The sequence below is a fragment of the Ailuropoda melanoleuca genome, chromosome 15 (genome assembly GCF_002007445.2).
Source record: "Ailuropoda melanoleuca isolate Jingjing chromosome 15, ASM200744v2, whole genome shotgun sequence".
NCBI classification, from domain to species: domain Eukaryota; kingdom Metazoa; phylum Chordata; class Mammalia; order Carnivora; family Ursidae; genus Ailuropoda; species Ailuropoda melanoleuca.
This window is the reverse complement of record NC_048232.1, coordinates 3,377,868-3,401,590: the sequence shown is the minus strand read 5'-3', so window position 1 is coordinate 3,401,590 and position 23,723 is coordinate 3,377,868. Positions and strand designations below refer to the sequence as shown.

The window sequence follows — 23,723 nt, the reverse complement described above, 5'->3', positions numbered from 1 at the left end:
CAACACCATCTCCAGGAAGCGGCCAAAATCAACGTCTCTTCTGTGTTTCCATGTGCCTCCCTCCGCCTCCTCAAGGCTGCTGACTTGATCCTGGAATGTGGGAAGAGAGGGGCCTTCTCCCTAATCTCTCACCCATCTACGAAGGAACCAAGACCTAGAAACACTGACATCTTCATAGGCCCCGATCTCTGAAACAGGCCAGAAGATCTGTTCTCCTCTGCCTTTAGCAGAGCAGCCCTGGACCAAGAGCCCTCAATTTGAGGTCATTAAATTCTTGAAGAAAAGCAACATGAGTTTCTGTCCCTTGTTGGTTTGTATCAACACTAAATCAATCAAGTTTTTAATAGGAATGTTAAGACTTGTGTCCCTAACAGCTGGTGGATCCTAGTTTTGAACAGGAATGAAATAAGCAAGCTCTAAAAGTGATCATATTATCTAAAAAGATCTCTGAAATGTTAAGTAACATATGTTCAAAAATGTTTGCTGTTGATAATGTAGGAAATTAGGATGAGTTTGTCATATCCCATTATTCTACTGCCATAAGTACCATTTCATACGAGTGAATTTACATTCTTTTCACAGAGTGCAAAAAATGATCTCTCAAAAGATGTCCACATCTGGGGCGCCTGGGTGGCACAGCGGTTAAGCGTCTGCCTTCGGCTCAGGGCGTGATCCCGGCGTTATGGGATCGAGCCCCACGTCAGGCTCCTCCGATATGAGCCTGTTTCTTCCTCTCCCACTCCCCCCTGCTTGTGTTCCCTCTCTCGCTGGCTGTCTCTATCTCTGTCGAATAAATAAATAAAATCTTTAAAAAAAAAATGTCCACATCAAATCCCTGGAATCTAGGAGTATGATCTTATTTGGAAAATGAGTCTTTGCAGATGTAATTAAATTAAGGGCCTTGAGATGAACTCGTCCTGAATTAAGTGACTCGGCCTTAAAGCCAACAACGTGTGTTCTTCTAAGGGAACAGGGAGGGAGGTTTGAGACAGAAGAGGAGGCAGCTGTGTGACCAGGAAGGAGGAAGGGCAATGATGCAGCCACAAGCCAAGGAAGCCAGAGGCCACCAGACGACAGAGGAGACAAGGAAGTGTCCTCCCTCGGAGCCTCCAGAGGGAGCATGGCCCTGCAACACCTTTGTTCAGACTCATGGACTCCAGAACTGTGAACTGTGAGAGAATAAACTTCAGTCGTGTCTGTGGTGATTTGTTGCAGCACCCAAAGGAAACCAATGCAGGATAAACAAACATTAATTTCATATTCTGACTCATTACATGCTTGAAATCAATATAGCACATTCCTCCTTTCTGTCTCTCTCATGTCTCTCATTCTTTCTCTGTTTCCAAAGTGCACTGCACACCTTAGTATACATCCCCTCTGCAGCTTGCACATCAGAGTTAACCAGAGTTCAGTCTTTGTTTACAGTTCTTTATTTTGGTGGGGGGAAGCGAAATGTACAGAAAGTGAAGTGCACAAGTCTTGAATGTACCATTGGAGCAGTTCAAACAAATGCAGTCACCTGTGCAACCACACACCTATATCCAGGTAGAACAGGTCCAACATCACCACCATTCATCACCATCATCACCATCACCACCAACACCACCACCATCACCATCACCACCAACATCAACACCATCACCACCATCACCGTCAACAACACCATCATCATCACTGTCAACACCATCATCAGCACCATTACCATCACCATCATCACTATCATCACCAACACCAACGCTACCAACACCACCACCACCGTCAACACCATCACCACCACCACCATCACCACTGTCATCACCAACACCACCAACATCACCATCACCACCAACACTACCATCACCATCACCACCACCATCACCATCACTGTCAACACCATCATCACCATCACCATCGTTACCACCATCACCACTATCACCATCATGATCCCACCGCCATCATCATCACCATGACCAACATCCTTTAGCCATCACCAACATCTGTCACTGTCACCATCATCCATCACCAAGAGAACTCTGTCATGTCCTTTCTCAGTTTCCACCCCTGCCTACCAAAGTCAACCAAACATCAGTTTTACCTTGTCTAGCACTTAATGTAGTCTGAATCTCTCAGTAGGAATTCCTGTGTGCAAGGCTTCTTTCACTCAGCCCACGGTTCTGAGATACATTCATGTTGCTGCATGTGGTGAAGAGCAGTACCAACTATACGGAAATACCGCCTCTCCTGCTGATGGACACCTGGGCAGTTTCCAGGTTTTGACCGTTATGGCCAACCTGCCATGAATAATCTTGCACAAATCTCTGAACATGTTCTTTCAGTGCTTTTAACTAAATGCCTAGAAGATGGAGGAGCTGAGTCATAGAGTAGGCATATGTTGGGCTTTATTAAAAATGGCCAGCATTTCACACCTCCACCAATAGTGTAGGAAAGTTCTGGTCGCCCCCCACACATCTTCACCAACTTGTAGTGTCCTGAGTCTTCTTAACTTTAGCTATTCTAGTGGGTGTCATTTTACATTTCCCCGATGACAAGTACTGTTGAACATGTTTTTATGTGCTCATTAGAAATGTATGTATCTGTTCAAGTATTTTGCCTATTTTTTACGTTTTCAAAAAAATTTCATTAGTGACTTACACATACCCTGGATACCTGTTCAACACTAGATAGACCTTTGAGAATATTTTCTCTCAGTCTGTGATTTGTCTATTAATTTTCTTAGTAGTATCTTTTGACGAAGTTTTAAATTTGGTGAAGTCTAATTTGTCAATCAGAAAAAAATATTTTTTTCCTTATGCTATGGCTTTCGGTATTCTGTCCAAGAAGACTTTGCCTACCCTTATGTCATGATGATTTTTTCCTATGTTTTCTTCTGGAAGCTTTACAGGTTAGTCCTTCATTTATTCTATAATCTGTCTCAAATTGTTTTTGTATAGGATGTGAGATTGGGCCGAAGTCTGCCCCCCACCATATGTGTTCTTAGGTGTCCTTGCATTTGTTGAGACTTTCTGTGCCCATTTGGATTTCTCTGGCACTCATTTCTGACTAGTGTGAAGAAAGTCATAGGAGAACGTTGCTCCCTTACACCCTAATAACAGGAAAAAGTCAAATAATCTACAAAATCCTCATTTTCTTCAGCCTACTTAAGAGCCGAGGGCAGGTGGCCCCCAGGGGAGCTAAATCTCAAAGGTGTGAAGACGGACCAAAGAGGAGTCAGGCCCCACATCGGTTCAGCTTTAGCAAAGTAGGAAGAGGCGGCCGCCACGGGAGAAAACAGCGATACGGTAATAATTTGTTAATGCCTAAGTGTGGGCTGGCAGGATAGACTGTCTGGAATAAAGAGGAGCCTGAGACAGAAGCTGACCTGCAAGCTCTTTGCACAGGCCCCCACCAGGTGCTCACAAGAGAGACGAGTGTGCAGGGTAGGAGAGCAAAGACACCCCTCCGCTCTCCGCTCCCCGCCCCCCGCCCACTGCAACCCCAAGTGGGAAGGAAGCATGAAACCCCACCCCCCCCCCAGACCCTTGTCTCGAAGGCAATGAAAGCCTTTCAGAGCTGGGACAGAGGCAGGAGCGGGGTCCTACAGGCCAGGAAGCCGAATTCCCTTGCCAGGAGAGGGCCGGGACTCTCCCACCTTCAACCGTCCTCTGGCAGGTGCAAGAAAGTCTGGCTACCAGGGGAAGAGGGAGCAACACTGAGAAAACCAAGCCCCAGAGCACAGATGCACAGGGCCGCTGTGAGAGCAGTTCGATCAGAACTGAAAACATACCCTGCTCTCACCGTGAAGCGAGCTAGGAGAAAAGAGGCGGCAGCCACTGCTGGGCGGGCCGGGCCGCCCAAGTCCCTTTATGAGACTTGGAATGTTCCCTTCCATTTCCAATTTCTGAGCGTCTGTATCTTGAATGGTCTCTGTGAGCTTCACCTGCTTTTAAAGGACATTCCTTTAGGTCGGGCCCACCCAAGATAATCTCCCTTTTGATTAACTTCAAGTCAGGTGACAATGAGGGCGGGTAGCCAAGCATCTCGGCCACACTTAGGAGAGGGGGAGTTGCAGGTCAGGGGCCCCTTGGCCACCTTAGAGCTCTGTCTGTCACAGGCCCCTTGTGCCCAGTCCAGTGTGAGAATCCTGCTTGAGAAGGCCTGGACAGGGGAGCTGTAGGCCGTCTGTGGAATGAGAAAGACCAGGATTTAAACACCCTGACAGTTTGCGAATCACACGCTTTCTCTGAGCTTTAAACTTGTTTTTTCAACTGTCGACTGTAACACATACTCCACGGGGTCCTGCGGGCGCCACATGGAAAGGGTTCAGGGCAGGACCTGACATAGGGAACATATTTATCGAGTGTGGATTAATTCTCTTCTCCTTCGTTCCTTTCTTTCTATAAAACTTTGATAGATACAACATATTTTCCCACTGTTATCAAATACCCCAGAGTTCATGATATTTTAAAAAGAGGGCCACTAAAACCGAGGCTTTAGGTGTGTATAAATCTTCCCCCTTTGATGCCCTGGAGGCCTCAGGGCCAGAGCACTGAGCACATTTCATATGTTGATAACATAAGTTGAACATCTATTAAAAACTATCAATAGAGAACTTTCCTTATTACCTATTCTCAGCACTAATAGTTATTTAAGGAATGGCGTAGAGTAATTGCTGTTTTGGTAATAACACCAAAACCAAAATGAAACAAAAGCAGCTTCTCATCCAACAGAGCATCTTGTCCGTCAATATCACTGGGGACGTTGTTGGAATGACCCTTGGATCAGCCTTCATAAGACTCCTCTTAAGAGCCCTACCTGAATTATCTAGAAGAATAGGGAGGACTGAACGTGCCAAAAGCTTGTATTTCACCCTATACATCTTTAAGCTGAAAGTTAGGTTTAAAACACAAACTTTATTTTTTCTAAAAGTGGCAGAGAGAACTTAGTGGTATGAAATGTCTGAGTGTGACCCAAGTGTGACCAGAGAGGAAATGGAGGAGGGCATGTGTGTGGGTGGGGGGAGGTGAGGAATCGGCAGGGGGTTGCTATGGCGTCAGACTCCTCTATGATCCCAGAATGTGAAGAGCCTGGGGCAGCCACAGAGAAGGGTCCTGAGCTTCTGAAGATGGTGGGCAGTGTGACCACTGACAGATGGGCAGAGGGAGATAGAGAAGAGCAAGGGTCATGCTCAGCAACTGGAGTTGAGGATTTTCTCTCTGACAGCTTGGACAGCGAGAAGGGGTGGGAGGGAGGGAGATCTGCAGGGTGGGGTGGGTTGGACAGAGAGGCTCGCTTTTTTTTTTTTTAAGATTTTATTTATTTGTTTATTTTAAAGAGATGGGGGAGGGGCAGAGGGAGAGGGAAAAAGAACTTCATGCAGACTGCCCGTTGAGCAGCGAGCCCGATGTGGGGCTCAGTCCCACAGCCCTGAGATCACAACCTGAGCCAAAACCAAGAGGCAGACGCTTAACTGACCAAGCCATCCAGGCGCCCAAAGGAGCTCTTCTGGAGTTCCTGGACCTCACTATGGGCCCAACCTCACCTCTGACTGGCGATGCGATCTGCTGTCTACATTCACTCATCAATTTTTTAAAAAGTGGGGGGAGGAGGGGGTTTATAAAACAAATAGCAACAGCAAACTGAAGAGATGAATGTATGTTGAATAGCTGAAATACTGCCTTCAATTTAAGAAATGACTATTTGTCATAAACCAGGGGTTTCATGCATCATCTTTCAGTCCTACCAAACTGATTCTAACAGACATTTTCATCTCCTATTTAAAGGATGTGACCAAGGCCACACGTGTAGCAAGGATAGCTGGAGTTTAAATACCATGCCACACTCCCCCCCCACCAAATAACTCTGGCCTTCTCTGAATCTTCTGTGCCCATCTTTTTAGAAATCAGATGTGACTATTATAACTCGGATCCCACGCAGACTTTTTTCTCATAGGAGGCTGACACTGTTTCCCCACCAAATAGCTGCTCCTACCAGGAACAGAAATGCCTCTGTTTTAAGATAGCTCCCCTCCAATATATCTCCCACCTCCCCCGCCGCAGGGAGCTGTGCCGGTTTTGTAAACGTAGGAGAGTCCCAAATACCTGGCCAGTCACAGGGCGTGAATATGAATAACACAAGCTGGATGGCTCACAGGTGCACAGGTGCAGTGGGAGGTCACAGAGCTCATTCTCTTTGAAAGCCAGTCTACATATCCTGTTTCTATACCATTTTATTTTTTTCCTGAAAATTACCATTTTGAGCATCTCTGTATCATGTCCAATTAGGCTCACTATTTTAAAAATACACAGTCTTCTAAGTATTTGTCAATGCGTGCAAGAGACAAGGAAAAATCTGCATTCCATGGGAATGCAGATAAGGAAAATTATTAAAACAATGAATAGTTAATTGTCCAAATGGTACATAGGGCACCATAACCATGACACCCATATGCACTGCACAGAGCCGTTCCCTTCTCAGGACTTGGGGAGGACTGCCCTCTCTTCCCCTGACTTTCCTCCGTATTCCGGGATGCCGGGATGCCGGCTTTGGTCACTTGTATATGCCCTGGATTTTTGCTTCCTTTGGCAATGGCTACTAAATACTAAGAAAATCCTACCCCCAACAAAACCACACTCTTGGAATCATATCCCAAAGATGACCAGCTGCTGGTCACCAGGTTGGCTCAACCTGTGGATGGTTCAAGGCCAAACCATCTCTGTTCCTGGAAATAGACGCAAGGCACACGTCTCACCTACAGAAGACTAGACATCCTCTTTGTTTCTGGGGCAAAATGACATGAACACAGGCCAATGATCACTCGTATTGACTCATTGTGGATCATCTTCACAGACTATGTGATAGATCATTGAGCTAATAACCTTTTCCCACTTTGGATTCCCAAACAAAGGTCCCTGCCTAGAACCTTACAGGGTCATAATGCTGGTATATTCTAGTCTGCTCTAATCTGTGCAAATCTAACATACAAAATCCTCTCAAAATCCTTTTACATGGTACATTTTTAAAAACTTCAAAAGGATGTTCATTAAACTCTATCTTGAGATAAAAATGAAACTACTAGTTATAATCCAGTTTTCCATTTTGAATTTTAAAATGCACATTCTTTGTGGTCTTGGCATTTTTCTTGAAAATGAACATTATGGTATATTTTAGGACATAATTCATCTGGGAAAGAAACACGTTGAATGTCAGCACCATCCTAATTTAAATGGTTTGCACATTCAGAGGAAAAGCTTAGCTGTTAACCTTGCTAAGAGTTGAGATCGCAGCTCTACCAGGTAAACAGATTCCTCCCCATTAGCCATGGACCCTGCATCGTCTTAGGATGAAGGCCATCGTGTGGTAGGTAACAAGTAAACAGACACTTCAAGTTCTAGATTCCTGGTTGGCAAAGCTTCAGTGGGCAACAGGCTCACCTGGCAGGGGGCTGTTCAAACACAATGGCTGGGACAGCCCCACCCCCACCCCGGCTTCAGATCCTGTAGGTTTGGGGGGCTGGACTTTTAACAAGTACCTTATGGATGCCTTGGGACTCTACTGAGAACCAGCTATAGGGCATCTCTTTTTTAAAGGTCAAAATTCTTTCTCACAGAATCAGGGTGTAAAACCTACATTCCATCCTAAAGTACCCCACTCAAAAGCCAGCAGATCCAGCATCCACCTTCCAGGCCTTTCTGACCCTTTCCCCGCAGTTTAGGCAGGTTTCCCAGGCATACAGGTGTGTGTGCCAGAGAGGGAGTGGGAAGGAGAGACTCAGTTTCACTCCCAGCTTGTCAGGTCCCTCCCCACACACTGGCTCTGTCCTCCAGCTCCAGGGGTCACCAGCACTGTGGGCCTGAGGTCTGAGGGGGATGGGGGGGCAGAGGAGAATGGGGGGTGGGGTGACAAGGGGGGNAGGGTGACAAGGGGGGGGCACAGAGTACAGGGTGGGTAGGGTGGTTCCGGAGGTGGAGGGACAGAGGGGACAAGATGGAGCAGAGGGGGACTGGGGGACAGAGGAAGATGGAGGGGGACAGAAGAGGATGGGGGACATGGGGGAAGAGGAGGACGGAGGGCGACGGGGTTGGGGGGACAGAGGAAGGTGGGCGGACAGAAGAGGATGGGGGGGCAGAGGACTGACGGGGGACAGAGAAGGGTCAGAGGAGGTGGAGGCGATCGGAGGGGAACAGAGGGGGCCAGGGGCGCAGGGCGGCCCCGAGGTTAGAGGGGGAGAGACAGAAGGAAGAACGAGGGGAGCAGCGCGGCCCCGAAGGTGGACGGAGGAGGGACAGGGACCAGGGGGCCCGCCTGGCTCCCCTCGGCGCACTGAGCCGCTCTGCCGGGGGCAGGGGACGGGGCCCAGGGTGACGGGGCCCAAGTGACCGGCCCGGAGACGGGGCGAGAACGGCCAATCTGGCGACCGGGACGGGGCCTGGGTGACGAGGACCGCAGGGCAGGCCTAGGATGAGACTGCTGGCCTGAACTGTGGGCCGGGGCGACCGGGCCGAGACCCGACCCGACGAACGGGGCACGGGGACCGGGGGATGGGACGCGGCCCGGGGACGGGAGGAGAGCCTCCCTCGGCCGGCCGCGGGCTCACTGAGCCGCTCGGCCCGCACCTCCCAGCGCCGACTCCTCCGGCGCGCGGCGGCCCGCGCCTTATATACCCTGCTAAAAATAGCCTGCGAGGACGCCTTCCAATCAGAGCCGCCTGAAGTTCGAATTGAGCCAATGGCGAGAGCTGTGATGGAGAGGCTCGGTCACGCCAGGCGGGGCCGCTGTGAGTCACCGCCTGCCATTGGCCGGAGCTGACATCACCGGCGCGCAGCCCCCGGGCCGGGCGCAGCGTGATTGGGCGGTCCGCGGGGCGGGCGCGGGCGAGTCACGTGGGGGGAGGGAGTGGGGGGAGCCAGGCGGGGAGGAGGGGGAGGCTGGCAGCGGAGCTTTGAATAGGGAAGTTTTGCAGGGGTTACGTTTGCAGTCAGTCCGGTGTTTGCAAATATTGTGTGGGCTCGCGAGCGCGTCTCTGGGCTCCGGCAGGATCCGAACCCGCGGCGCCTAATTGCTGTGCACTGAGTTTGCATGAAACTTTCCCCGGCGCTGCAGGCACGGCTGCTGCGCTCCCGACTCCAGACCGCACACCTCCCTGTTTTCACAACAGCAGTGACTGTCTTTTCCAACCCGACATGGATGTACTCCCAATGTGCAGCATCTTCCAGGAACTCCAGATTGTGCACGAGACTGGTTACTTCTCGGCGCTGCCCTCCCTGGAGGAATATTGGCAACAGGTAAATAGGAATTTTCGTGTGCCAGGTGCCCGGTGCACCGCGGAGGGAGTGCATGCACGCACGGACAGGATGGTGTGTGGTTGGAGGTGCATTTCTTTTTCTCCTTTTTTTTTTTTAATGGTTTGGGTAAATTTTTGAAAAATTAAAATAATGAGACTTAAAACGTACTTGCGCTGTCTGCGTGCGGAAGGCACTTTAAAGGGGCCTTTGACGGCGTGGAGCGGAGTTGTCATATGAGCGGGGCGCAGCAACGCTTCGTCTCTCCGAGTGTTTTCGCCCGTTTCTGGGGCTTGTGGGCTGCATCCTCCCGAGGGCAGTCCCAGCTCCGCGGCCTGATCCCGGCCCGAGCCCTTGGCAGAAGTTTGGTGCCTTGTACCGGCTCCAGACTCCACAGCTGGATCTTGTCATATGAACTTGCCTGGACTGCCAAGGTTTTTTTGTTTGTTTGTTTGTTTTTTTGTTTTTGTTTTTGTTTTTTTAATGGGGAATTTGTTTTTGGTTTTGTTTTTTTGGTGTTTGTACATAGAGTTTTTTAATTATTATTATTATTATTACTATTACTATTATTATTATTAAAAACGTCACCAGTGAAACATCCACCAGCTCCTTTTTTCTCTGCTAGGCCATTTCCAGTTTCTTTTTCCTCTTTGGAATCCTTAAGATTTGTTTTGATCTGCCTTGTTTTTCTTACCTGCTTCTTTTGTTGACCAGAAAAAAAAAAAAAAAGCCAACAGTGTTTGCACAACCAGTGACTTATCAGTCATATGACAATGAGCCCGTCCAAATTGCTTCAAGTCTGAGTTTGAGAAGAAGAGTCTCGGTTTCCGGCATTTTTTTTAGTAGAACTGGAATTTTTGACATTGGACATTTAAGAAAGTTAACCCCCCCCCCCAGTTCATTAGGATTGCCTAAAGGGAGAGAGATTCTGACACTTGTCCTATTGTCTTTAAAAAGACAGAAGGAGGGGTCGGGGCTGTCTCTCTGCCCTGCTACGCTGTTTGCTTTTTGTCGCAAAGTAAATTAGCAGATCAAATATATTCTGTGCGTTTCAAAGCCTAGAAAGCTCTTAAAAGGGATGAAATGCAAAGTGTTGCAGCCTTCACATGCCTGCTTAATTGTTCCCAGCCCTATCCTGCCTTCCTCTCCCCTCCCCCCTTTTCCTCCTACAGAAGCTGCTCGCTAGGACGTGATTGAAACTGATCTAAGTAGTTTCCTTCGGGCGTTTGGGATTTGGGCCACCAGCCAGGCTGAGCTCCCGGTTGCCTTTAGAGGCTTTTAAACTCTCAGAGAGCTGCGTTTTGGTCCCCAGTGCTTATCAGCATAATGGAGATTTTAAATTAGCCAGATTATTAAAGTTTAACAAGATCTCAGTAAATGTGCTTTCCTTTTTCTTTGGCACATCAATAAAATACCTGGCCGGCCGTCTCTCCTCGGAACACGGTTTCTCAGAACACCGCAGTATGCACTGTAACTCAGACGTCTAATTTTAGGGGTAAAGAGAAAACAATGATTGTTTTTTCCCCTTTGCTTGCTCATGCTAGCTATGTGACGAGTCTGTGGGGAGGGGGAAGGGTATGTGCTATATTATAGCAGGCACATTTGCTAAGTAAGCAAGCAAGCATGAGCCCTTCCGGTAGGCTTTTGCTAGTCCTGAAAATGATTTGCTAAAAAGAACAGAGTTTGCTGTAGAAATGTCAATCCGTAGAATTGCAGTTGCATAGACAGCCTTATAAGGACACGCAGGCAGTTGATCCTAGTAAAGATAAGGGCAGACATAATTTAATCCTAAAATGTTTCCTACCGTTTTTCTTTTCCAGTGGCTAGAAAGTTTGAGATGGTGGGGAGAGGGGATGCTGGTCTCTCGGCAATTGTAGCTTCTTGAAAGGTTGGTTGTGGGGCTGGGGAGGGGCACTGTCCATGACACACTGCATGTATATTTGAACCGGGTCCTTTTTTGGCCGCTGGTCAGAATTTCAAAAGGAAGTCTCCTTTGGCATTGCGTGAAAGAAACAGAGTGATGACTCATACAGTTGTACTCTTGGCCAGTAGATAAAGTTCTTGTCCATTGTGGGACTCCCAGCAGGGCTGGGGAGGAATTTCCCCTCCTGCATCGTTTACAATAGCAGATGGCCATTCTGGAATTATTTCTCCACTCCTGTTGTTGAAGCTCTTGTTTTTCTCTGACCACTGTGGAAGTCATTAAAGTTGTGTGCGAGCCTGGCCCGGCACTTGGGAATGGCATTCTCTGAAAGCCTCCTAGGTCGGGGCTCTACAGGAAATGGGGTGGCTTCTCTCAGCTCCATTGATGGCCCTGAAGGCAGACCATCAGCTCGCTGCGTCTGCCGGCTGAATGTGGCCCTGCGCTCTCAGCTGTGTCTCTAAAGAAAGACACATGCAATGTCAGAACACATTGCCTCGCGTGCAGTGCGGCCTTTCTGTCTTGTGCGTGAGAAAGGAGGGTGGCTGGAGCATTCCTTAAAGCACATGGTTCTCGAGACTGTCAGATGATCTGGTTAAACCTGTCGGGGGGCATGTGTCTGCAGCTGGTTTTCTTTGTGTGGTTTACAGAAACTCAGTAGTCATGTCAACACTGGTAACTATGACAGAGGTGGCTTGGTGACCATCAGTCCTTGGGGCCACTGGTCCAACCTGGGAAGGCCCAGAGAGGTTCCACCTCTGGTCCTTCTCCTGATTGTATATCCGTTCCTAAAAACAGCTTTCCTCTCGCTCTCCTAGAGATGCGATTCTTACAGCCCCACGGCCACAGTCTGTTTGCCCTTGATTCCTGCATGTTTTTGGAAACGTGCTTTCAGTTCCATTGTTAGTTGTCATCACGATCACGTGCCTTCTTGTGGTTCCTTTTGCACAGACCTGCCTGGAGTTGGAACGTTACCTCCAGAGCGAACCCTGCTATGTGTCAGCCTCCGAAATCAAGTTCGACAGCCAGGAAGATCTGTGGACCAAAATCATCCTGGCTCGGGAGAAAAAGGAGGACCCGGACCTGAAGCTTTCCTCCAGTCCCCCCGAGGATGCTCTGAACAGCCCTGGCTTTGCTTACAACCTGGAGACCAACAGCCTGAACTCCGATGTGAGCAGCGAGTCTTCCGACAGCTCTGAGGAACTTTCTCCCACCACCAAGTTTACCTCCGACCCCATCGGTGAAGTCTTAGTCAACTCGGGGACCCTGAGCTCCTCGGTCACCTCCACGCCCCCATCTTCTCCAGAACTAAGCAGGGAGCCTTCACACCTGTGGGGCTGCGTGCCTGGCGAGCTGCACCCCCCCGGGAAGCTGCGCAGTGGGACTGCGGGAAAGCCGGGTGACAAGGGCAGCGGGGACGCCTCCCCGGATGGCCGGAGGCGGGTGCACCGCTGCCACTTTAACGGCTGCAGGAAAGTTTACACCAAAAGCTCCCACTTGAAAGCACATCAGCGCACGCACACAGGTCAGTCCCTCCTGCGACGCACGCGGGAGGCGGGCCGCTGGTGGGCGCCACTGAATTGCACCAGCCCTGGGAGGGGGCCGGGGCTCCGCAGGAGGCTGGCAGAGCAGACACATCCTCACCTCATGCTTCCCCAAAAGAGTTGGGTCTCTGGGGAGGACAGAGTAGGAGCTCAAAGACTGGACGTGTGAGCCCGATGAACGGGCGAGACTTTCAGATTAAACAAATGAGGTAAATCCCATTCTCCGCCTACACCCCATCCCTCACTCACTCCAACCTTCCCGGTAATGGGCCCCCCCCACCCCCGGTGCCCGGTGTGCAGCATCCAGGCATCCCGTCTTGTGGAGTTAACCTCCCGAGTTTCTGAAATGAAACCCAAGGGTGGGGGGAAGGGGCGGCTGGGGGGTACAGAGCATGCGGGTGTCCACGGGGCCGTGAGCTGAGAGCTTGACCCACGCGCTCCACGGAAGCAGTACTGATCCCCGGGTACTTGCTGAGAAGTTCTCTGTGTATCACGTGGCCTTTGTTTTCTGATACCAGTTGGGGAAAAAAAAAAAAAAAAAAAAAACCACACACACAGAACAGCTTTGTAAATGAAAGCCCACAACTCAGATGGAACTCGCATCTGAGATGACTGTGCTGGTCTGGGGTAGCTGGGTGAAGAGTCACGCAGGTTCCCGAGTGGGGAGGGATCGTGCATGCAGAGTCACGTAAGCTCTGACCTGCCCGGGGACGAGAGGGGACTTTGGAGCCCTCAAGTCGGGGTTCCCCGGCAGAGCCACGGTCAGGACCCAGGTGTCGCCCCCCCCCCGTCTGTCCCAACAGCCCACTTGGGCACTGGCTGGGGCAACGTCTTGCTTGCCTCAGGTAGCACTTTTAGTGAATTCATATTTCTTGTCTGACTGATGGAAGAGGTCACTTTGGTCACTTGATTGTCATTTAGAAAGTGCTTTGAAGGCCTCAGGATGGGGTTTCCCAGAAACTCATGACCTCAGTTTTGGAGAAATGTTGTTTCCCGGAGGAAAGTACAAAGCCTCATTCCACAGGGAAGTGAGTAAGGAACAAAATAAGTGCTTGAGAGAAACCGTTTCCATGGAGAAAGCAATAAAACCCTGCCCCCGCCAGGGCTGTGGGTCCAGCGGGCTGACACGTCACCCCTGAAGTATTTTGCCAGTCTGAGTATTTGTCATTCTTACACGGTAACTCCGATGACGGTCACGTGGGCTCTGCCCGGCCCCGGTCCCGTCCACGGCGCTTGGCGGCCCAGGGCTGGGTCAGGAAGGGGCTCCTCTGTGTCACCTCGAGGGCCAGCTCCGTGCTTAAGCGGGGCCGGCCCCAGAGCTGGCTCCCGAGTTGACATTTGTCCAGCCGCTCTGTCGCTGCACACCTTCTCCTGTTCAGGGAAATCACCGTGTGCCTGTCGTGTGCTCTCTTCCCAGGAGAAAAGCCTTACAGATGCTCATGGGAAGGGTGTGAGTGGCGTTTTGCAAGAAGCGATGAGTTAACCAGACACTTCAGAAAGCACACTGGTGCCAAGCCTTTTAAATGTTCTCACTGTGACAGGTACGTGCACAAAGCGTAGGGACGCAGAATGGCCTCTCCGGGGAGGAACAGGCCGCAGGAAAGAAGGCAGGCACTTCCCTGTCCCGCGTTTGAGCCTGGGACTTGCTGAGACGGTCTGTAATCTGCCAGTTGTCCAAATTAGGAAGAGCTGGGTTCTGTGTGCGTGAGCACAGAGTGATTTCATTCATACTTTCTGGAGGTCGGCCTTCATCCGTACACACTTGAAGGTTGAGTAATAAGGTCAGGGAGAATCCTCCAGAGAGCTGATGGGAGGCCTTCCTTTATATGCCCCTCTGTCAGGGTTTCCTGCCCCAGAAGCCCATATGGGAATGGCCGGGACTCCGTGGGTTCCCGCCTTGCCTCGGAGAGGGGCTGGGCCCGGGGAGCGCAGGCCGGGTGGGCCATCAGCTCCGGAAGGCTGGAGACCTAACGTGTCGGGGGCTGCTTTGCTCTGCAGGTGTTTTTCCAGGTCCGACCACCTGGCCCTGCACATGAAGAGGCACCTCTGAGGGAGCAGAGCGGCGAATCCCGCGGGCTAAAAGGCTTCCAGGCTGAGAGACAGCCGTGGAAGGAGGGTGCGTGTTCCAGCCAAAGCATGCCATTTTGCACCCCACCCAGTTGCCTCCAGGACCTCTACTTGGAAGGTCTTTCGAGGGCGAGAAACGTCATGTCAGAAGCGGCAGAGCACCTGCGGTGTGTGGTGTTTGGGTGGCCCTGGACTCGCCACTGGTACCTATCTTCTGAGTGGTCCCTAAGCCTTTGCCGTGAGCATGTGCACTGAGAATGTTAATGGTTGGGTTGACTGTCTGTGGAGGGTCTGTTAGTTACTGACTGTGTGATGGGGGCAGAGTCTTTTTCCCTTGCGGTAGCAAGACCGCAAGAGGCCGCAAGCGCGGAGTTTGAATGTTTTGTGTGTCAGGAGTATCCCACGAGATGAGATGACCACCGATCATTTCCTGGGGGGTGGGGTCTGCGCCTTAGAAGAAAAAAAAAAAAAGAAAAAAAAAAGAAGAAGGGAAAACATGGAGGGCGGGAGTGGGTGGTCAAGACCCCCGGAGTGGCGAATGGGTGTGGGGAGGGGAGCCCCTCCCCGTGTGAGAGAACTTTCGGTGTCTGGTGCAGCTAAGAAAAAAAAAAAAACGTGCAATGTGTCAAGTAGCTTGTTTACTTGCTACAACAGAGCTCATTTGTTACCCGTTGTATAAGCTGTGTATTTACAAATATAACACATTGATAACTTTTCCTTATAAGACAAAAAGTAGTGCATGGTCTGGGGAACTGCTTTCCATTCTTAAATCAGGACTACGATGTTGATTCCAGTTACTGAGCAGCTATGATAGGATTGGTCAAATTCAGTGATCCCTAGCCATTGGGGCCTGGCAATACACAACCCTCCCCCACGCCCCCCCCCAGCGATTTTATAACACTCCCCTTTCAGAAAGGCGTTGTGCAGCATACGATTATTTTTTAAATGATTCTGAATTTGAATTACCTTTTTGGAGAATTTCCTGATGCCCTTTGAAGACATTGGGCATATGTTGGGTATCAAGAATGCTAGGGCTGGGAATTGCTAGTCTAATGTTACATTAGACTAAGAACCTAAAATTTTTCTCAGTTGGGTGGATAAAACCACTAAAGCTTAGAAACTGTTTTCTCATGCAGCTAAGTTTCTCTTATTTATGCCTTGAGGACTAATTTCTGGTTTTCTAGCTGTTAATGCACTGTAGATCTTAATAATGGTGCCTTATGCAAGTGACCCCTTCTGTGGGGGTCTCATACAGGGGTATGGGTGATGCATGCTTTATTAAGGCTCTTTTTTCACCTGGCATTGTACTGTATCAATATATAATACAGAAAAAAAAAATCTCTTTAAAGTCCTCGTTCACAAAGACAAATAGAGAGGTTAAAAACTCCCCAAACAAGTCAGTATTTACTCGATATTTTAGACAACTTGACTGTCAGTGTTAAAGTGGAAAACACATGATAATTGGAAAATCGGACCATTTCTGCCACCATGAGACTTTCATATAGACTTTGCACAACAATTGTATAGATCACACACCGGCTGTATTTAATATGTAACGTTGTCACACATATTAAAGATACAGAAGTATAAAAAAAAACAATGTTAATGTATTTGCTTAAAAGGCACAAGCTCCACGTATCTATCTAGCTATCTGTTGGTAATACAGAAAGTATATTACTTTTTTTTAAAAAGTGGGCAGAATTCTTGTGTATGTGTATTTGTGTGTATAATATGTGTATGTGTGTGTGCGTGTGTGTGTATATATATACATATATATAGATAATATATAAATATTTTTTTAAGGAGAAATGAGAATGTTTAGATAGAAAATTCCACAGCCTGTGAAGAAATATTTCAGGATGGCCATAAAGGAGGTGAAAATGAAAACCGTAACTTCTAAAGGCTTTATCTGTAATTTAATGATTTCCTACAGATTCTTGGCATCCAGTCTGTTCCAGACTGCTGACTTAACTCATCGTTCTTGGCGGGTCCAGAGTAAGGGACCTTCAGCCGTTCGAAAGTGGCATGAAGGGAATCCTAGCCCACTAATTGGTCTCAGACACACTAAGGGTTTGATTTTGAATTTCAGCCTTATTAGAACATCTAACCTAAGAGGAAGCGGAATCACAGGGATTCTTTTTTAGAATACTTTTTATGCAGATGAAGCTATTTTTTCCAGCACATAGATTCTTCCAGTTTTTCCAACGAGTAATTTCCCCGAATTGGCATGCCGCAGCATGGACAGCTGATATTTCATCCAGCTGCTGGCTTGTGGGTGTGGATCTTTTCTTTATATATATGTATATATATATATATATATACACATATGAGTCTGGCTGGGCTGGTATTTTGTTTGATCTTCCTGGAAATGAGCAATGAGGAAAGCTCACATAACTGGTTTTTTTTTGTTGTTGTTTTTGGGTTTTTTTTGTTTTTTTAATCTGGGCTGAGGAATACACTTACCTGAAGAACTCATTTCATTTTGCTGAGGGGAAAATGCACTTTTCTTTTGGCAACTCCAAATCCAGGCACTTGATTTGCTGGGTTTGGGGAAACTCCTTTTTTGGCCCTGCTGTGTTGCTTAGCCATAACAATTCCATTAAGCAAGAAGGTAAACAAAAGACAAAAAAGGAAAAAAAAAAAAAAAACCCACAACAACTTGCACTGGCTTGTCTCACTTATGAAACACCATGAAGTTGTTTGATTGGGTGGGGCTGGGTGCCATGTGTGTCAATGCCTGTAATTTTCATAATAAGCAAGTACATAAAGAATTACATTCTGTTCAGGTGATAACTGAGCCTCAATCAAGCAGAAACTTTTTGCTTGACATTAAAAAAAAAATTTCTATTAGTGAAATTTCTTTTTTTTTTTGAAGCACCCTGTTATCTAAAGAATCTTTGTAAGATTTTTGTAAAATTTTGTTTTACAAGATTTTATTTGAAATTGTTTTTTGCAAGATTGTTATATTTCTGTATGAATGTATTTTTTATTGGAATAACATAAAAGAATTCTTATCAGCATCTTGAGTCTGGTGGTTCTTTTCTTGGGGGTGGGGGTGAGGCAAGGGTGTCGAAACCGATTCCTGTTTTATTAATCAGCCTGGCTTCTCCTTGGGAAATGTCGCTTGTGCAATTCTGACAGCCACTTGCCTGCCTTTCCCCCCTGACTTTTGAACAGCCTGTCCTGGGAGCTAACGTGGAAAGAGGAAACTGATCTTGCTCTGAGGAAGGTAGAAATGACAGAGGTGGGGCAGCAGGTCCAAAAGTCACCCCCTGGCCTTCAACCCACTCTTCTGTATAAACTATATGTTTACTGATCAGCCCAGTGAAATAGGGCACAAAGTAAAAGATTGTTTACATGATCACATGATTTTATGTAGCTAGATAGATACAATGTTTAGGGCCAACAGCATGTATTAAATGTAGGGTTTGAAAATACAATCCCTTCTGGTTTTCAGAAATGTTTCGTGTGAGCAGCTTTCGATCTCGGGCTTGGTTTTGCTCTGTGATGAGTAGCAATTGGTCCGCCTACAAGTCCATTTCCAGATCATATGAAGACTCGGGAGTGACAGGGTAAAACCAATGTGCTTTCTAGAAGAAGGGGGCTGCGGGATGACAAATTTCTGTAGGCATGAGCTTCCTAACGTCGTCGTTTCAGGAAGTTCTTGATTCTCGCTCGCTCACTACTGCTCTTCCTAGCGTACCTTCATTTTGCTACATGTGCCGAGTTACACTAGTCGGCTTTTAATTTTATAATTAGGGAGGGGACGTTTAAATGCCTCCCCAGATTAGGAATGTTAAGTAATTTTCTTTCTAGAACGGCAGTAAAAATATCTGCAATTTGCAAAGAGTTGAAGTGTGGGAGGCAGCAGGAAGCAGATGCAATTTTTGCCAGGACTCATGGGTGTGTGGTGTTCTGAGGCACATGTCAAGATGACTAATAGTTGGATTGCCCTGACAGTACAGCTAAATAAAGGCTTGATAATGCATTCTCGGCTACTAGTAAGACTTGACCACTTTGTCATGCGGAGACTATGCCGAACAGCTCAGTTATGTTCAAATAAGGCTGTTAGAAGCCGCGTCGTGTAAGGAATCGGCTGTAAACCAAGGATATTTATAGAAGTCTAAAAAATTTCAATGTGTTTAACGAATTTTTTGAAACCTAGCTCAAAGAAAGGATATGTTTCTGTTTGAACTAGTTGTGTGCTTCTGGGCAATTTGCTGTATTTCACAGGACCTCAATTTTCTTATTGCTAAAATATTTTGGGCCAGGTCACATGTGTCTGGCATTTCATACAGCACTACAATTCTGTGGTTTCTGAGTATAGGGTGGATTTCAAATTACACGTTCACCATTTTCAGAATGCTCGGCTCAGATCTAGAAAACTTCTCTTTAGCTACAGTAGAAAGTATTGTTGGGAAAATTGCTCTGACTTAGAATGGAAAATGGAACGTTCTCAAATTGCCCTTTGCCCCTTTAATTATAGTTAAGTTATTCAGGCATTTGGTGCTTTATGGCATACCATTTTTTTTTTAATTTAAAAAAAAAAAAAGAAGAAGAAAACCTCTTTGAAAAGTGCCATTGTAGCCACAGCAGATCCAAAGTGTCTCCAGTTGTCCCTTCTGCACATCCCAGCTGACCTGGGTGCCCAAGGGGCAAGTGGGGGCGATTGGAGTCAAGTTGTTTACCTTCATATTTTAATTGCTATGGAGAAAGAACATAGCTTTCCTATGTAGTTCCTTTCTTAGGATTTAACCTTCTGGTACTCTGAGCTATTTTTTTCACCACAATCCTCCTTCTCAAACTGAATTATCCCCCTCCCAAATGTGGGTGATGATGAGGATTACTATTTCTTGCGCCTTAACCAGGAGTTGGGTAGGCAGTATGTTTTCTCTCTCTCGGGGGTATTTATATATGTTTCCCAGAGCGTGCCGCATAGCAGGAGTTATCCCCATTTCACAGATAGGGAATACTGAGGCTTCGCGAAGTTAAAGCTGATTTTCCGAGATCGCTCAGCCAGTAAAAAGCAGGCTAAGCATTCGGTCCAGCTCTCTCAAATGCCAAAGAGCAAGGTTTCCATCACCACCCACCCCTGCTTTCTGTCTTGTCCAAGCTCTCATGAGAGCCTTCTGCTCGTTCCACTGGATGCACTTTAAAATGAAGTTATATTTATGAAATGGAGACAGAACTTGCCTACAATTCAGAGGCACTAAAGCTATAAACTGTGCTGCAATCCTAAGCAAACAAAAGTAACCATTTTGAATTGCTTTCAAGATATGAGACAGATGGCATGTATTTATTTTTAATGTTTAAGAAGATAGAGAAAGCAATTGGGGATGTGACATCCTGCATTAATTGGCAAGCATCACCTAATGCACATAGTTAAGACACAAAGAGAGGAAAATTAAGTCCATGCATCACACAAATGAGGCAATACAACAAAGTGTATTTAACTAGGTTTATTTTATAACACGGTCTCTCTGTTTCGCTCTAAGTAATTTTAATGAGAATTCTCTAAACGTCTGTGAGTGAGAAGAGACAAAGAGGGGAAGGAGTCTGGGTACCACATGTCCTGATACGAGCCACGCTGGGCTGAGCAGTCGCTGAAGAATTTTCAATAAAAGCAGATTTCACTCAAATGCCTGATGTGTCCCTGTCAGTTCCTCCAAACTCGGGGTGCTAGGCCTTGACTTCCCTTTACGTAAGCCGTACAAAAAAAAAAAAGCAAAGCTATCCTGTGATCTGGAACTGTTCCTTAAATTAAGAGCCCCCATTTCAAAGCTGCCATAAACAATGATTAACTTTTTAAAGGCCTTAGTTACTTAGCTAATGGGTAACTGCCCCCCGCCCCGCCCGCCCCGCGGCATATCAGCATTTTCTGCAGCTTCCTGAAGTGCTGGGCACCCAAGCATGTGTAGGGGTGACGGGCATGTACCCAACAAAGCATAGTTCTGTTCCGTCTATTTCTTCAGTTTCACATTGCCACACTTCACTCCGGTTGTGCAAGACTTCCTTCCAAATGTGCAAGATAGGTGATGGTCTGCGCTGGCGGTCAGTGAGGTCGCTGTGTGAAGGGTGTCCCTGCTCTGCTCCTGCAGGTGAGGACAAGGGACAGGTTCAAAAGCAGTCACTGGACCACGCGCCCTCTCTTGCCATTGCGATGGGAACCGGAGAAGCTCTTCCCCGGCACCCCTGGCCCGACTCGTACAATTTACCATCCTCCCCAAACCAGGTCATTTATTCACAGCTCAAAAGCTAAAGCAAGCCGACTCACCACGAGACAGATGTGTGCCTGCATTGTCACTGTAAAAATTTAACTCTTTATGGCAAAATTGCCTTCAGGCAGAATTCAGATGGGTAAGTCGTTTAGTTAAAGAAAATGAAAGAGAACGTCCGTGCTCGCTGCAGATTGAAGATAGGGAGCCCCAGTAGTCCAGGGTTCAGGATCTGTCTGGTGGTGCCCTGTTGGAAGATGGAGACAGGCAGCAGGGGCTACGGCCTGGTGGGCAACAGGCCACTGGAAATCCAGCATTTCCAAGGTCACTCCTGCAACACCCCCGTGCCTGGGGGAACAGCAGCAAAAGCTGTGGGGGCCTCTACTGAGCCACCCAGCCGCACGTGAGGACGGTCCCAAGGGACGGGCCGCCTGTGTGTTGGGCTTCTCCAGGCTGTGATGCCGCATACTCAACTTCGAGGATGTCAGGAGGAGGGGGCAATGGGAACCAGTTCCAGTCCCATTGTGACTAGAAAAGTTCCTGGGGTTTGAGAGAGGAAGGCACGCCAGCAACTCCTGGTTCGCTGTGAACCAATCACGACCCACCCACCGAGCTTCCTGTGCTTAGGTCATCAGCAGTGTCGCGCTTAAGGATGCCTGGACTCCAGGGACAGCTGGAGGGGCACCTGGAAAGCACACCACCATGCGAGAACGTGGGAAAGCTGCTGTCCAAATACCCCGGAGCCCTTTCTTCAAGTTGTGAGCTCCCTTGGAAACTTCTAACAGTGACCCAGTCTAGGAACCTCTGTTGTTTTAAGGGAATTCTAGCAGTTCTATTTGCCAAGACCGGGCATTTACCCTCCTACGTTCTGGGGGAATCCATGGTGAACCTTCCCACAAAGAACTTAACAAACGAAAAGATTCATTAATTCTCGGCTGCGCAATGGTCTCCTACAATCCTTAAACTTTGTCATTCTCATCTCCAAAATGGGAATAATGGAAATCCTTTGGGGATTGTTGAAAGACTAGAGAAAACGTAGGTCAGCGGGGACCGAGCCTGGGGTCTGGAACATGACGTGATGGGTAGCTGCTGATGCCCATTGTGTGGTGGATACTTATTTCTCAATCAGGAAAATAACTCTTGTTTTCCCCACTGAATTTATGTAAAAATAGATTTTTTAAAAACTCGGCAAGCATTAGGCAAATTTCACCCATGTTTGCTTTCCACGACATCTTCCTATAAATCCAGTGAAGGACAAGCTTAGGCTTTGCGGGGTGTTTTTATGATCAATACCGTAGCTCCCTCTCGCAATTCTTGCCATGCTACTGAAATCTTGCAGGAAGGAAGTTCTGCAAATCTTTGAGTAAAACACTTTTCCTGTCAGAAGCCGTGAACACGCTGGCCAATGGCAGAATGGAAGTGACCAACACATTCAGGGAGCGGAATTCACAGTGTTTTTAACAAATGACGAAGAACCCAGAAGTCCCGAGCGTTACCGCAGTTTTCACGCATGGCTATAAATCCCGAGACTGGTCCAATTGTTCTGATCCGGTGGGCCAAGCTTAGGTTCNAGTGCTGGGCACCCAAGCATGTGTAGGGGTGACGGGCATGTACCCAACAAAGCATAGTTCTGTTCCGTCTATTTCTTCAGTTTCACATTGCCACACTTCACTCCGGTTGTGCAAGACTTCCTTCCAAATGTGCAAGATAGGTGATGGCCTGCGCTGGCCGTCAGTGAGGTCGCTGTGTGAAGGGTGTCCCTGCTCTGCTCCTGCAGGTGAGGACAAGGGACAGGTTCAAAAGCAGTCACTGGACCACGCACCCTCTCTTGCCATTGCGATGGGAACCGGAGAAGCTCTTCCCCGGCACCCCTGGCCCGACTCGTACAATTTACCATCCTCCCCAAACCAGGTCATTTATTCACAGCTCAAAAGCTAAAGCAAGCCGACTCACCACGAGACAGATGTGTGCCTGCATTGTCACTGTAAAAATTTAACTCTTTATGGCAAAATTGCCTTCAGGCAGAATTCAGATGGGTAAGTCGTTTAGTTAAAGAAAATGAAAGAGAACGTCCGTGCTCGCTGCAGATTGAAGATAGGGAGCCCCAGTAGTCCAGGGTTCAGGATCTGTCTGGTGGTGCCCTGTTGGAAGATGGAGACAGGCAGCAGGGGCTACGGCCTGGTGGGCAACAGGCCACTGGAAATCCAGCATTTCCAAGGTCACTCCTGCAACACCCCCGTGCCTGGGGGAACAGCAGCAAAAGCTGTGGGGGCCTCTACTGAGCCACCCAGCCGCACGTGAGGACGGTCCCAAGGGACGGGCCGCCTGTGTGTTGGGCTTCTCCAGGCTGTGATGCCGCATACTCAACTTCGAGGATGTCAGGAGGAGGGGGCAATGGGAACCAGTTCCAGTCCCATTGTGACTAGAAAAGTTCCTGGGGTTTGAGAGAGGAAGGCACGCCAGCAACTCCTGGTTCGCTGTGAACCAATCACGACCCACCCACCGAGCTTCCTGTGCTTAGGTCATCAGCAGTGTCGCGCTTAAGGATGCCTGGACTCCAGGGACAGCTGGAGGGGCACCTGGAAAGCACACCACCATGCGAGAACGTGGGAAAGCTGCTGTCCAAATACCCCGGAGCCCTTTCTTCAAGTTGTGAGCTCCCTTGGAAACTTCTAACAGTGACCCAGTCTAGGAACCTCTGTTGTTTTAAGGGAATTCT

At 48.1% G+C, this 23,723-nt stretch overlaps 1 protein-coding gene and 1 long non-coding RNA gene across 2 annotated transcripts; one reads left to right on the top strand and one right to left on the bottom strand.

Annotated features, from left to right (window-relative positions):
• Positions 1-8,912: 8,912 nt before the first annotated feature.
• KLF6 (Kruppel like factor 6) lies at positions 8,913-17,809 on the top strand. The gene is made up of 4 exons (XM_011227465.3): positions 8,913-9,260; positions 12,130-12,703; positions 14,140-14,263; positions 14,721-17,809. The coding sequence occupies exons 1-4, from the start codon at positions 9,159-9,161 to the stop codon at positions 14,770-14,772; spliced, it is 852 nt and encodes a 283-aa protein (XP_011225767.1). The 5' UTR covers positions 8,913-9,158; the 3' UTR covers positions 14,773-17,809.
• Positions 17,810-20,242: 2,433 nt separating this feature from the next.
• On the bottom strand, positions 20,243-22,564 carry LOC109489952. Its single transcript, XR_002143117.2, has 2 exons — positions 21,064-22,564; positions 20,243-20,881 (listed from the first exon to the last, which is right to left on the bottom strand). It is a non-coding gene; the product is annotated as an uncharacterized LOC109489952 (long non-coding RNA).
• Between the last annotated feature and the right edge of the window lie 1,159 nt (positions 22,565-23,723).